Genomic DNA, 12,703 nt, shown 5'->3' on the forward strand with positions numbered 1-12,703 from the left:
CATGTGTTAGATTTTACGCAACCCAATCACGATTTGACAACAATACACACAACTTATAAATGACGGAAATGCCCCTACCTATTGAAATAAAAATAATTTTAAAATTTTTTTAGATAAAATTAAAAATAAAATTAAGACGCCATCAAAAATGGTAAAATTAAATTTTCATATGTTTTAAATCCTACATGAAATTTAATTTAGGCTCTAAAAGTCAATCAAATCGCCAATAAATCGACTCATGCTGTCGACTCAATAACTAGAGTCGTAGGTCCACTCGGAAGCAATCTCTCTATCCGTCGAATAGAGAGAGATATGACTTTCTCTACTTTTGAGAGTGTTTTCACTCTAGACGGAGAGTTGACTTGTCTTTATTATCGGATAGGGGAATGATTGTCTACATCTTGCCTTCCCATACACCACTTATGTGGTATTGAGTTTTGTTGTTGTTGTTGTTATTCGAAGTTTTTTACATGGTGCGTATAGGTTAATTCAATAGATATATGTTATACTTAACAAAACTATTTGCTATCCTAATCCCGACACTTCTGCAACAAAGCGAGGACCACACTTTATTCTAAATTGATACGGCTACAATGTAAACAAGTATGTATACAATCATGTTAACAAAGGTCATAACAGTAATTTCCCATTCAACACAAAGGACTACTTAAATCCCTTCCGCAATTTAACTCCATCAAATTAATCAACCAAACAAAATAAAACATGAAAATGGTACGTCTATTTTTCTTATTAGTTCTGTCAACTACTTTACTGACAGTAACTACCGCCGGAAACAACACTTTCCCACCAACAACAACATCTAACGACACAGATTTCATCCGTACAAGTTGCCAAACCACCTTATACCCACAAATCTGTTTCACATCCCTTTCGGGTTACTCGTCTGCCGTTCAACAAAACCCTGGTCGCCTGGCTCGAGTTGCGATTGGTGTCACCTTATCAAAAGCTAACCACATGGCTAAATACCTCTCCAACATTTCGCGTGACGCTGATTATGGTAAGCATTTTTGTTCACAATTCACACACATTTGCACATAGGTACTGTAGAGTTAATGTTTTATCTTCTACAATATATAAGATGGTGTGAATAAGGCTTATAAGGGGTAATTCTTTATGAATATCGAATTCTTTATGTTTCTTTAAAGAAAAATATGAATATCCGATTAGTTAATTTCTACAATTGTGGATGTGAAATTTAAAGGTTGGGAGGCTCGGTCTTAGATAGTTTCTAGCTAGGTTTATTTTTGTTGTCAAGTTTTGAAGCTTGTCGGGTTGTTCCATGTATTTTTTCGATTTAGATATATAGCTAGGCTCATTCATTTTTAATAAATGTGTCTGTCTTACTTATTAAAGTTCTTGCTATATTTTTGTAAAAAAAAATAAAAAAAAAATAAAAAAAAATTATGGGCATGTTTCTTCAAGACTATCTATTTCTAAAATTGTCAAGTAATTATAGACCACAAATATACACATGTTTTTTAGATATATTCAATCATTGCTGTCATGACCATTATTAGTCCATTATAATTATATAAGAATTTTTAAACGATTTTTGATTGATAATACTATTAACTAATTTAATTAGACTTAAAAAGAAAAAGTTTTTTGAAAGGTAAAAAAAGAACATTATTAGTAGTAATAATAAACACTTTGTACAAGTAAATAATCCGTTTCTAGAATTGTCATAGTTAATTATTCACTACAATATAAACATTTTTAGATACTTGCAACTTGCAAGCATTAAGTATGTGATTATTTAATGGAAATATATACATCTTGTTTTCCACACTTACTTCTCTTATAAGATATCATTAAAAATGAAGTGAAAATGTCATAATTTAATATGTGTACAATTGTATAAATTTGTTGCATGTAGCCAGTAGTCCAAGAGTAGCAGCCGCATTACACGATTGCCACTCGGTGTTAGGAGATGCGGTTGACGAAATCCGTGATTCACTCCGGCAAATGCGACGGTTAAGTGGGTCCGGGGAGTCTTTAAGGTTCCAGCTCAGCAACGTGCAAACGTGGATGAGTGCGGCATTGACAAATGAGGACACCTGTACGGACGGGTTTGAGGATATTCCTGATGACAGCGGAGTAAAGGCCGATGTTGGTGGCCGGACGGTGAAGGTTAAGGAAGTAACGAGTAATGCTTTGGCGTTGGTTAACAGTTATGCTAATACAGTACAAACGCCTTGAAATGTTGATGACTAACGGTTGTTTAACGTTTTGCCGTTATATGTAGACATTTTTTTTATAAATATTTTAAGAAAATTAATTTATAGTAGTATGTTATGGAGTACATTTTATCATGAATTGGTTGAAATGGGTCAACTGCCACGATTAAAGTATTGATTTCTTACTAATATCGTTAAGAAAATTTATGTAGTTTAACAACCATCGTGTACTTAGAAAAAAAATAGTATAGTATAGGATTATTTAAGTAATGATTATTTAAGTTTGAAAATAATTCAAAAATAATCAGAATAAATCTAAACCTTCTATGATAATGTCATTATAAATAATTAATCGTATTAATTAAAATATTAAAATATTAATTGTATAATATATAAGCATTATATACAACTTTGTAATAAATCATATGACTATATACAATATTTGAAGCATTATGTACAACCTTATGAATAAACACCTCCATAACCACATGTACAATATTTGAAACATTATGTAAAACTTTATATTAAAACACCCCATGATCATATGTACAAACGTTAAAACAAATTGTATAATCTTTTACAAAACACTCCATAAACACATGTAAAAACTTTGAATACTATTGTACAACCTTCATATAATAATTATATTTCAATTTTCGAAAAAATTTCAAGTGACATTTGCTATTACTAATAATTATTATTAAAAATATAAATACTCATTGTAAAAGCAAACTTTATAATTATAATTATAATTATAATTATAATTATAGTTATAATATTATTATTATACAAATACGAGTTTTCTTCACGGAATTAATTACGTTACGTATGTATGCGAAATACATGTCTCAATAAAATATTGTAATGTTGTCTTTTATAACAAGGAAAATAGTATTTGTGATGAAAATTGGAAGATGGTGGTGGAAAAATAAATGTAGTTAGTTTATTTTGACCAACCGTGGGGGTCATTTCACTAGTTAATCAATATAATAGTACAAAATCTATATATTACTCTAATAGAAGAATTGAAATTATGTTACTGATTTATCGACAAAATTTTATTTTTAGTTTTATTACGCATGTGATATTTTAGCATTACTTTCGTGATATCCCTTTCTTAATGCCAGTTTTTCTAACAGGTAAAAAATATTTATTATAAATAAATTTAGATAATAAATTCAGAGACAGGGAGGGGATAAGGAGTGTTCTGCCTCCCCAAATAGGCTTAATTCCAATGAAATATTAATAGCGCATATTTAATTATTTTTGCTAAGCCTCCCTCAACGATTCATCTAAACAAATTGTTTAAGTTATCAATTTTCCAATCCTGAATACGAAGTAATATTAATTGAAACATATCGTACAAGTTTACCTATCAATTATATTTACATGGGCCATATCAGTTTTCATACTGTAGAGTTTATTTTGTTGTTGTTTAGTAATTACTAAAGTTTTGTAGAGTAGTTATCTATCTACGCTTTAAACAACAGTAAAGAAGATTATACATACAAAATTAGCCTTTTTTTAGTTTTATTAGTGTTAGTGCATATTTGAATCCCTAGTTCTATGAACAGTATTGTATGATTCAGTCATGTAACTTTGAACAATGTTTTGTGACTATTGAACGTTTGTTATTATGCGTGAATGTAGTAATCAATAGTTAAACTCACCTGACATCCGATCGACTGTAAGAGACAGTTGACCGACTGAAGACACTATCGGTCGACAATGTAAGGTCGGTGTAAATCGATCAACGATCGACTAAACAAGACAGACGACCGACGGACGAAATTCAGTCGATCGACTGTCACTGCAGACATTATATATAAGTGATTTGTGTTTCATTCTTAGATTACGCATTTCACAAACCCTAATCGACTCAAATTGATCTGCAATCTTCTCCTACCTTCAACCCACCAAATTACACCTTTTAGGCACCGTTCTAATATGCATATAGGTCTAGGTTTGGCTATTTCGGTCCCGAGAACAACTCGTAATTCGATTAACCTTGGTCTATTGTATTCCGCCTTCAGATCGGGTCAAGACTGGTTCTAAGATCCTTAATCATCATCTACAATTGGGTTTGCCTCTTTTAATTGTCGAGTAAGCCTCTCCTATTTTCAAATCCTGGCTCCGTCCCTGAATAAATTAATAATATAAAATTTGTTATAATAAATTTACGTCGATGAAAGCATGTAAATATTTGTTTTTGTCTATGATTGTAACGTGGTAATGGGAGCCATGTGGTTTTAAATGTCAAAGGTGTTTATTGTTGTTAGGATGCAAAGTTGGTGGGTCAAATTGGAATCACGGGAATGGTGAGGTGTTTTATTTTATTATACTTGAAAGAAAGATTTATATTTATATTATGATGAGATGAGATGAGATTGAGGATGAGGATGAGGATGGTAAAAGTAACAAAAGTTGATAAAAAAGTTAAGATGGTGTAATAATTATTACGAGTATATATCTTTATATTTAATAAGTAGACATAGTGCAACAAACACTATTAAAAGAAAACGCAATCATACATCATACATATATTCCAATAGAAATACTAAATTAACCGTGAATATTAATATTATTTATATATTTTTGACAAAGTAACCGAAAACTCGTTTGTGGAATTTGAAGCTTACGGGTAAAAAGAAGAAATTTGAAAATGAAAATCTTCAAACTCCGAAAAGCTTTGAAAAGCTCATCAACAAACACTGTTTTGCACACAGGTTTTTGTTTACAGTAAATTGTTTGTTTGCGTTGTCCAGTATAGCGATTGTCATATTTTAAATTTCAGTTTACGAGAATTGAAACAAAGTAAAAAAGCCGCAAAGTTGGGATATTGTTGGTATAATGTTCTCAAGATACAATACTGAATTATTAAAAGACAACAAAACTTTGTAAATCATCAAGCATTCAACAAGAGGATGCCTGCAAAACTAACAAACAAACTCAGGCTGCTGAAAATCCATCTTTATTGTTTGTATAACGACAAGAAAGTTACATACGTCGTGAACAGCAACAGCATGTATTTATTTATGTGATGACAGTAGGGGCAGAACGGCCTGTGAATTCTTGCATCTTCGACAACTTCAGAGCAACCTCCACCTGTGTCACCAAAGTCGGTAATTATTCAGCACAAACTTTGCACAAAGTTTAATTAAATAGATAACAACTTTTTTAAAAAACAATGTAAAGATGAGATGATTACCAGAGGAGCAAGTGCATCGGAAGATTCTCTTCCAGTCTTGGATGAATCTTGTTCGTATTGCTCGATGTAAAGACGAATAGTGGCACCTTCTGACCCGGTCCCAGATAAACGGAAAACCTACAACACCGATTAAGACATTCAAAAAATTGATAAACTGATCATCGTTTGATTCAAATAACTGAGATGCATAATTAACTCGGTTGACACTCACCAAACGTGACCCGTCTTCAAATAAATATCGAATTCCTTGATTCTTGGAGATTGAACCATCAACAGGATCTTTGTATTCAAATTCATCAGCACTAGAAACATTTGCCACGTCAGATCGTATCTCCTTTATGGTTCTGCATAAACAAATAGCACAAGGTAAATTGAACACTTCAGACGGACCAAATCACGATGTATGAACTGGATTCTAATAACAAAAATTAGCTAGAAACAAAATCGTCAAATGCAATTACTTGTTAACTTCAGCAAGATTAGACTGCAGCTTCACCAAGTGAGCCATAAGATCCTTTGCAGCACCTGAATCGACATTCTTCAGAAAAAGAAAAATATGAATGTCAATTAAAATTTCAAAGCTTATAATTAGGTTTTTATCATAAATTTATATAATAACTTAAAAATTTATACTATAAATACCTCGTAATCATAACGGGTATAATAGTGACGTCCAAACGTAGCCCAGTGCTGTTTCACAATGTCTTCAACGGTCACAAGGTTTCCACCATTGAGGTTGTCCTTGTTTTTATAAGCAAGAATTGACAACCAAGCTAACACAGCCCAGATTCCATCCTTTTCACGAATATGGTCCGACCCTATAACATATTTAACAAAATGATAACGAATATGGTTCGCCCCATTTACTTATATATGGGTCGATTCGGGTTGTGTTCCATCTTATATTTTTTTTATCCACAAATGAAAAAATTGAGCTTCATTGAGACAATAATTATTAAAAGCATGGACGATAAAAGTGCTTTCAGGTTACCCCAAACCAGCCCTTTTCAACATATAATAAATTATGACCCGTTTCAACCCGTATGTTTCTACCCGTTATTCAGTTAGCACGGAGATGGGAAAACCATACCAGTTCCGAAACTCTCTTCGCCACAAACTGAACATAATCCAGCATCCATCAAGTTACCAAAGAATTTCCAACCGGTTGGTACCTGGAATATTCGGACGAGCAACTTTGTTTTAATAAAACTGTTTAAAACCCTAGTTAAAATTCTACTGTATATGCACAATTACCTCAAAAAACTTCAGGTTCAAACTTTTAGCTACAACGTCAAGAGCAGCAGATGTTGGCATACTCCTACAGGCAGAAAAGTCACAGTTACAAATCAAACTTTTTTTCCCATTAGATTCTTATATAAACATTTTTTTTATATAAACACTTCCCATTCCATTTGACTCATATATAAATACTTTCACGAATGAATAGTTATAGTTGAATAAGAGTAATAACCTGGCAACACCCTTTAAACCAGATGAGAAGTAGGGTATGGCTTGGACTGCATTTGCAGCAATAATGGCGACAGAATCTGAAGGGGTAACAAAAAACCTAAAAACCAGAAAAGAAATACTATATTAAAATTCTTCCAAAAGGTAGTTAAAGTTATTAAAAATTTAATTAAATAAGGTTTTACCTTTTACCAAGGACCATGTTCCTATCAGCATCACCATCTGCAGCAGCACCAAATTCAGGGGGATTACTATCCGGGTTGTTACCCAATCCCATTCGTGTTACCAATTCTTTTGCGTAGGTTAAATTTGGGTCAGGATGACCACCACCAAAGTCTTCCTGTTTGCATCATAAAAACTCACTTAAGAACAAACTAATATACAACTATATACCCACATGCATTGTAATGATTTTTCTATAGTCAAAGGAGGCAAGAGAAGGTGGTCTCGGGTTACTTGAGGGGCCAGAACTGGTTTGGGTCGCAATGGGTTAGACCGGGTAAATTGACCTAAAACAATATTGCTGAGTTAAGTATTCTACTTTGAATAAAATGTAAATAAGAACTTTATGCATTAGTAATAGGGCTTGGGTGACCTTCAACCCGTTTGACCCACTCTGTTTTTAGTTATTTTATCTTTTCTAACTGAGATCAAATAAGGTCTGGGTTAACTCATTTACAATTAAATGGGTTAAAGTTCCCACCTTTAGCTAAAATCAAGGAAAGAATGAGATAACTAAGATGAGTAGATATAACCTTGGGCACACAGTTCAACAATGAACTCTCTTTTGCACCAAGCTCTTCAACAAATATACGTGAAGCATAAGCTCCGGCAACTCCATGCAGCGCATCATAACTAATACATCACATCACATTTAAAATCAAACATATGTTTAATAAACCAACTTAAAAAAAAAAAAAAAAGATGCAAGTGTGTGTGTAAAGTACACACCAGAAACTAAATTGTGGATATGCAATCAACTTTTGGATTGATGGGAAGTCAAATATTGACCTGAAAATAATTCAAGAATCAATTAGTGAAATGTGGAATGCAACATTAATGCCTAAATAATTTCATAGATCAATAGTGGTAATATACTTCATCAGTTTCACATAATCACTTGCTGAGTCAAAAACATCAACGTCGAATTGACCATCAGGACCTGAAAAGCTTGAAATGCCAATTGCAGAGATATCCACCTGTATACAAATGTCAAGCGTGTGATCTGAATGTTGCATTGCATATAATATAAAGTTTTAATCTTTTGTAGTTTGAACATTACATCAGGCAGGCCTTCTGCAATAAAATACTCCTTTATCGTTTTAGTGTTCTCAAAGATCTTATCAGTAACTCCTTCAGGTGCTGGCCCACCATTGCCCATATTGTATTTTATTCCAAAGTCCTGAAATTATGAGCATGAGAAACCTAAGTTCCAGTGACCGTTAATATGTTTATAGATTTGCTATTGATAAAAATTACTACAATATACCTCGTTGGGACCACCTGGATTGTGACTGGCTGTCAAGATAAATGCCCCATTTGCTTTGGAACCCTAAAATTTTAAAATTTATGAAGGTTACGTTACTTATTAACTTGGCAAGCATATTGTTAATAAGCCCAGTCTGTTTTTTTAGCAAAATTGCCACATATAACTGTTGATTTCCAGAAAAAGGTTTAAAAAAGATAAACTTACATCAGCACCAACTCTTTCACGTACGACTGCTGATACAGCAGGTGTTGACAGAAGTCCATTTTGGCCGACCCAAACACGTCTTACACCATTTGCAGCTGCCATTTTAATTATTATCTGCAGTTTTTAAAACACAGTTTGTTTACTGCGAAAAAGAATGATGTAGTTCCTCATAGTTGCTAACTAGTAACTAATATACATTTATTGATGCAGTAACAAGCCTTATTATTATTGTTTATAAATCTTCTTCCCAGTGTTCTCTGATTTTCAACAATTCCCTTTAATAGCCCATTAGAAAAATTACAAGAAAGGTTGTAAAATTCGCGAGTTGGAACGAGTCGGGCATTGACCAACGTTGACTTTTAGTAATGAACATATTAAACATAGATATATTACACATAAATATATCAAACATAAAGCATAAATATTTCAAACATAGATATAGAGCACAAAATCTAATTAAAAACTATTAAAATTTTGACCAATTTTAATTCTGACCGACTCAGCCCGATTTCTATTGGACTTTCTAGCGTTGACCGACTTTTTAGGCATTTTGGGTGAGACGGTACGGGACGGATTAGTCCCCAAACTAACGCGTCAGCCGACTTAATCGACTTTTACAACAGTGGTTACAAGTACCTGGATTGCATCCTTCGAGTAATACCGCCCATCACCTGACACAACAAGTGTAGAACCTGCACAAAAGAAACAATGTTATTGAAGCTACCACTGGACAAAGTCAAGAACGTTCTGCTTGAAATTTCTATTCAATAGTTAGTCATTTTTTCATATAAATCATCTTAAAATGACCAAAATAAAGGCAACCATTAAGAAATAAAAGCTTTAATATTAAGAAACCATAATCTGCTGGCCTGATTGAATATCAAAGAACAAAAGTATGACCTGATCAAATATAAAACTAGTATCGCTAACACTGATTCCTGATAAACAAGTGGTATGAGTCCTACCTTTAACCGTCTCTGCCGATAGGGCATTGAATGTCGCTTGAACAAAATTATGCAAGTAATGGGGTTGAGTGAACACTTTCACCTGAAAAATATAAGTTGAATCGCATCAGTTTGCATGTTAAGATGAACATCATGTCCACTATTCGAAGATACCTTGGAACTAGAAAGTGTATAGCAATTATATGGGTCCTTCTATATGTTAGTGAGGATGGTTGTACAGTAACTAACAGGACAAGTTCAGTGTGGTGAACACACAGTGGTAAATTAAACGTGAAAATAACAAAAGGAGCATGTAAAATGGATGTTTGAATTGGAGAGTCACTTTGAGACAGAAGTCAAATCAACCGGAAACAAATATATTCATTAGACTAGCGATATGTTAAGACTTCAACTCCACTATGTTCTTTCCTCTTGAGATACAAATTATTACCGAGTGCTTTTTAGGGTATTTTATAATCTTTTGAACCCTTGGTCCCTAAATAACACTCTGTCTGAACTATATTTATATGATGAAGACCAACTAGCAACTAATCATTTTTTTCCACTTTTGCAAGATTGACCACATCTCAAGTTTCATTTTGTCCAAGTCCTTCAATTACCATATCAAACTCCTAATTTTGGAACATCTAGAGCCTCCCAGAAGCCACTGTATGGCATTTCTACACTGGATAGATTAAAACTTAAGCATGAAAGAGTTGAAGATATAGTCAGACTTGTACAAGCATGTTTGCCTTTTACAAGGGCAATTGGATATACCGTTTACATAATTACATGGATATAGTCAAATTACATAACATCTGTGCACAAAAATTCATTATGTTTGATTTTGTCAGGTTCATTTTCAATCTGGATTCTTGGCTCTACTCTGATGTGAGTAGTTTATCATAGAAATATGAGTCCTTAAAAAAAGTGCACAAACCTCCTGTCTTACAAGACTCTTGATAAATTTCTTATCCAAGATATTGCATTTACGTAGCAAATTTTTATTGCTTAATGTTTCAGAACAAATGTGAGGGTGACTTTAGTTTCTTTCAAGGTCCACCCAGAAAGTGCATGTCTTGGTTTATATGCAGTAAAAAACTCTTGGGTGGGGTAGGGGCTAATTCATGGTAAGCATTGAAACTTGGAGCAGGTGATATATTAGAAAACATGAACACTTGTTACGCAGTAAATTTCGGCACATAATTTTTATCAGCAGAGTGCAGAGCTACCCCATAATACACAGGTATGCATAGGTTCTTATACTGCATCTAGCCCAATATTCTAACATCTTGAAGTCTTAGATGGAAATTTGTAAAGAGCATGTATGTATACATAGCTTTCTCAGTGGAAAACATAGCCCTTTATAGCTAAAAAAAAAAATAAACAATACCTACTTTCCACCTTAATCCTCAATAAATTCTCACAAAGTATTCGAATTGATCTCTTAGACATAAAAGAAAAAACATTTTGAATATCCTAACACGCATATGCTGCCTGCAATTTCTGCCTCCAAAAATCAAAGTCCATTTCTTATCATGTAACCAATCAAATCCAATTCCTAATCATGTGACTGAATAATCAAATCCAATTCCTAATCATGTGACTGAATCTTAGTCCTAAAAATATGCCTACTCCATGCAATGATTAACATATTCCTCGTCTTCACTAATAATTTTAACTTGCGTGTCAATGAATTTGTTAGACACAATTTTAATTATTTAATTATATGTATATTACAGTTCCATATGTGATATACATATTGACGTTACTTCTTAGACAACGAATAACCAAAACAAAGTATACTTGTTTCATCAAAAAGAGTACTGTGAACTTTCGAGTCCAATACTAATAACATATTCACCTTCAGGATAACTCTAATGTCATATTTGAATTTGATCCACACACATTTTTCAAATAAAAACAAAGCTCATTTCACTCACCTATAGACTTATAGAGTACCTTCCCTCACTTAAATCCTAGTCACATTAGCAACATGTATATCAAATATCAAATAATATAATACTGGATCCGTAAACCATAACGGACACGGATCAAATCGCACACCAGAATACAAACGTACAGTTAATTATTATCATAAATAATAATAATCATACCGGATCTCAATTTAAGCATGCATATAATTACCGAATCAAACAAAAGCAATCGCTGTATCTTACAACAATCAAGATCAGAACACGAAACAGATCTACGATACATAATAAATAAGTTTATAATGAAATTAGGACGACGAGATTTAATACCTTCTTCCGTAGTCCAGAAGTACCAGGCTTTTGGCCTTCGATTGGCGATGTTTCGACACGATTAACCGTAAAATTGGCCATTACTTTATGTTTATGTGATGATCCTGTAGTAATGTTAATGAATTAAAAAGTGGATCGAGGTATAGATATAGTAGATGTGTACGTATATGAGAGAGAGAGAGAGAGAGAGAGAGAGAGAGAGAGATTGCTTACAGGAGGAATATTAAGGTTGGCGAATATGAAGAGTGATTGAGTGATTGTGTTTCGAGAGAGAACGAGATTAAGATGTAAGGGGAAACGTGGCAGTGGAAGGGGATATTCTTAATATTCGTAACCGCACGTCACTTTAGTTACCGTATATTTTAATTTAATTAATTATTAATTTAATTTATATAATTAAAAGAAAGATTTTTTTTAACGAGTTTTTAAGATTTTCATCAAACATACATTACCTCATGCGTATTAACGACATAGGGAGTATATGACTATGTTTGGCGACGACATTATTCGTGTTTTTTCTAGAGCTTTTAGCTTTTATGAAAAAACTCATATTTAATAAAAAGTTATGTTTAATTAGAGTAGCTTAAAGCTTTTAGACATGGGAAAAACTAAATGCTACTTGAAGTAGCGTTTAGATTTTAACTTTTTGTTATTTTACTCCTTATTTAATAAATTCAGTCACTCTGTCAAACACTAGATATATTTAAAAAAAGATAAAAGCTATCAGCTAAAAGCTATCAGCTAGTTTTGCCAAACATACACATAAGCTATCATTTTAAAAATTCATAAATTAAATGTTAAATTGGATAATTTATACATTTATACATATAAATAGAAGAAAATCGAAAATGAAAAATAGATATGTATATATGTAAAAACTTATTGTTTAATTGTTGTATAAGGTTGTTTGTTACGCACTTACGCCTCAC

At 32.8% G+C, this 12,703-nt stretch overlaps 2 protein-coding genes across 3 annotated transcripts; one reads left to right on the forward strand and one right to left on the reverse strand.

The window, feature by feature from the left end:
* The first annotated feature begins 716 nt into the window (after positions 1-716).
* Positions 717-2,315, forward strand: LOC139896836 (21 kDa protein-like). Its single transcript, XM_071879477.1, has 2 exons — positions 717-1,018; positions 1,898-2,315. Exons 1-2 carry the CDS (start codon positions 724-726, stop codon positions 2,218-2,220), a joined length of 618 nt encoding a protein of 205 aa, XP_071735578.1. The 5' UTR covers positions 717-723; the 3' UTR covers positions 2,221-2,315.
* Positions 2,316-5,046: 2,731 nt separating this feature from the next.
* Positions 5,047-12,073, reverse strand: LOC139896837 (phosphoglucomutase, cytoplasmic). 2 transcript variants are annotated; one of them, XM_071879479.1, is made up of 20 exons: positions 11,988-12,073; positions 11,775-11,878; positions 9,532-9,613; positions 9,203-9,258; positions 8,567-8,680; positions 8,363-8,425; positions 8,156-8,275; positions 7,972-8,072; positions 7,825-7,884; positions 7,629-7,728; positions 7,059-7,213; positions 6,878-6,973; positions 6,661-6,724; positions 6,497-6,578; positions 6,049-6,224; positions 5,868-5,944; positions 5,618-5,750; positions 5,407-5,523; positions 5,204-5,303; positions 5,047-5,126 (listed from the first exon to the last, which is right to left on the reverse strand). In XM_071879479.1, exons 2-19 carry the CDS (start codon positions 11,853-11,855, stop codon positions 5,232-5,234), a joined length of 1,749 nt encoding a protein of 582 aa, XP_071735580.1. In that variant the 5' UTR covers positions 11,856-11,878; positions 11,988-12,073; the 3' UTR covers positions 5,047-5,126; positions 5,204-5,231. The 2 variants fall into 2 exon arrangements, with proteins under 2 accessions (XP_071735580.1, XP_071735579.1); XM_071879478.1 differs by having other exon boundaries at positions 5,047-5,303.
* Positions 12,074-12,703: the final 630 nt, after the last annotated feature.

The sequence above is a fragment of the Rutidosis leptorrhynchoides genome, chromosome 3 (assembly GCF_046630445.1).
Source record: "Rutidosis leptorrhynchoides isolate AG116_Rl617_1_P2 chromosome 3, CSIRO_AGI_Rlap_v1, whole genome shotgun sequence".
Classification (NCBI taxonomy): Eukaryota; Viridiplantae; Streptophyta; class Magnoliopsida; order Asterales; family Asteraceae; genus Rutidosis; species Rutidosis leptorrhynchoides.

Coding starts and splice junctions, on each gene's coding strand:
- LOC139896836 (XM_071879477.1), top strand. CDS start 724: ATGAAAATGGTACGTCTATTTTTCTTATTAGTTCTGTCAACTACTTTA. Junction 1,019..1,897: donor TTCGCGTGACGCTGATTATG/GTAAGCATTTTT, acceptor TGTTGCATGTAG/CCAGTAGTCCAAGAGTAGCA.
- LOC139896837 (XM_071879479.1), bottom strand. CDS start 11,855: ATGGCCAATTTTACGGTTAATCGTGTCGAAACATCGCCAATCGAAGGC. Junction 9,614..11,774: donor CTTCTGGACTACGGAAGAAG/GTATTAAATCTC, acceptor TATATTTTTCAG/GTGAAAGTGTTCACTCAACC. Junction 9,259..9,531: donor ATCGGCAGAGACGGTTAAAG/GTAGGACTCATA, acceptor TCTTTTGTGCAG/GTTCTACACTTGTTGTGTCA.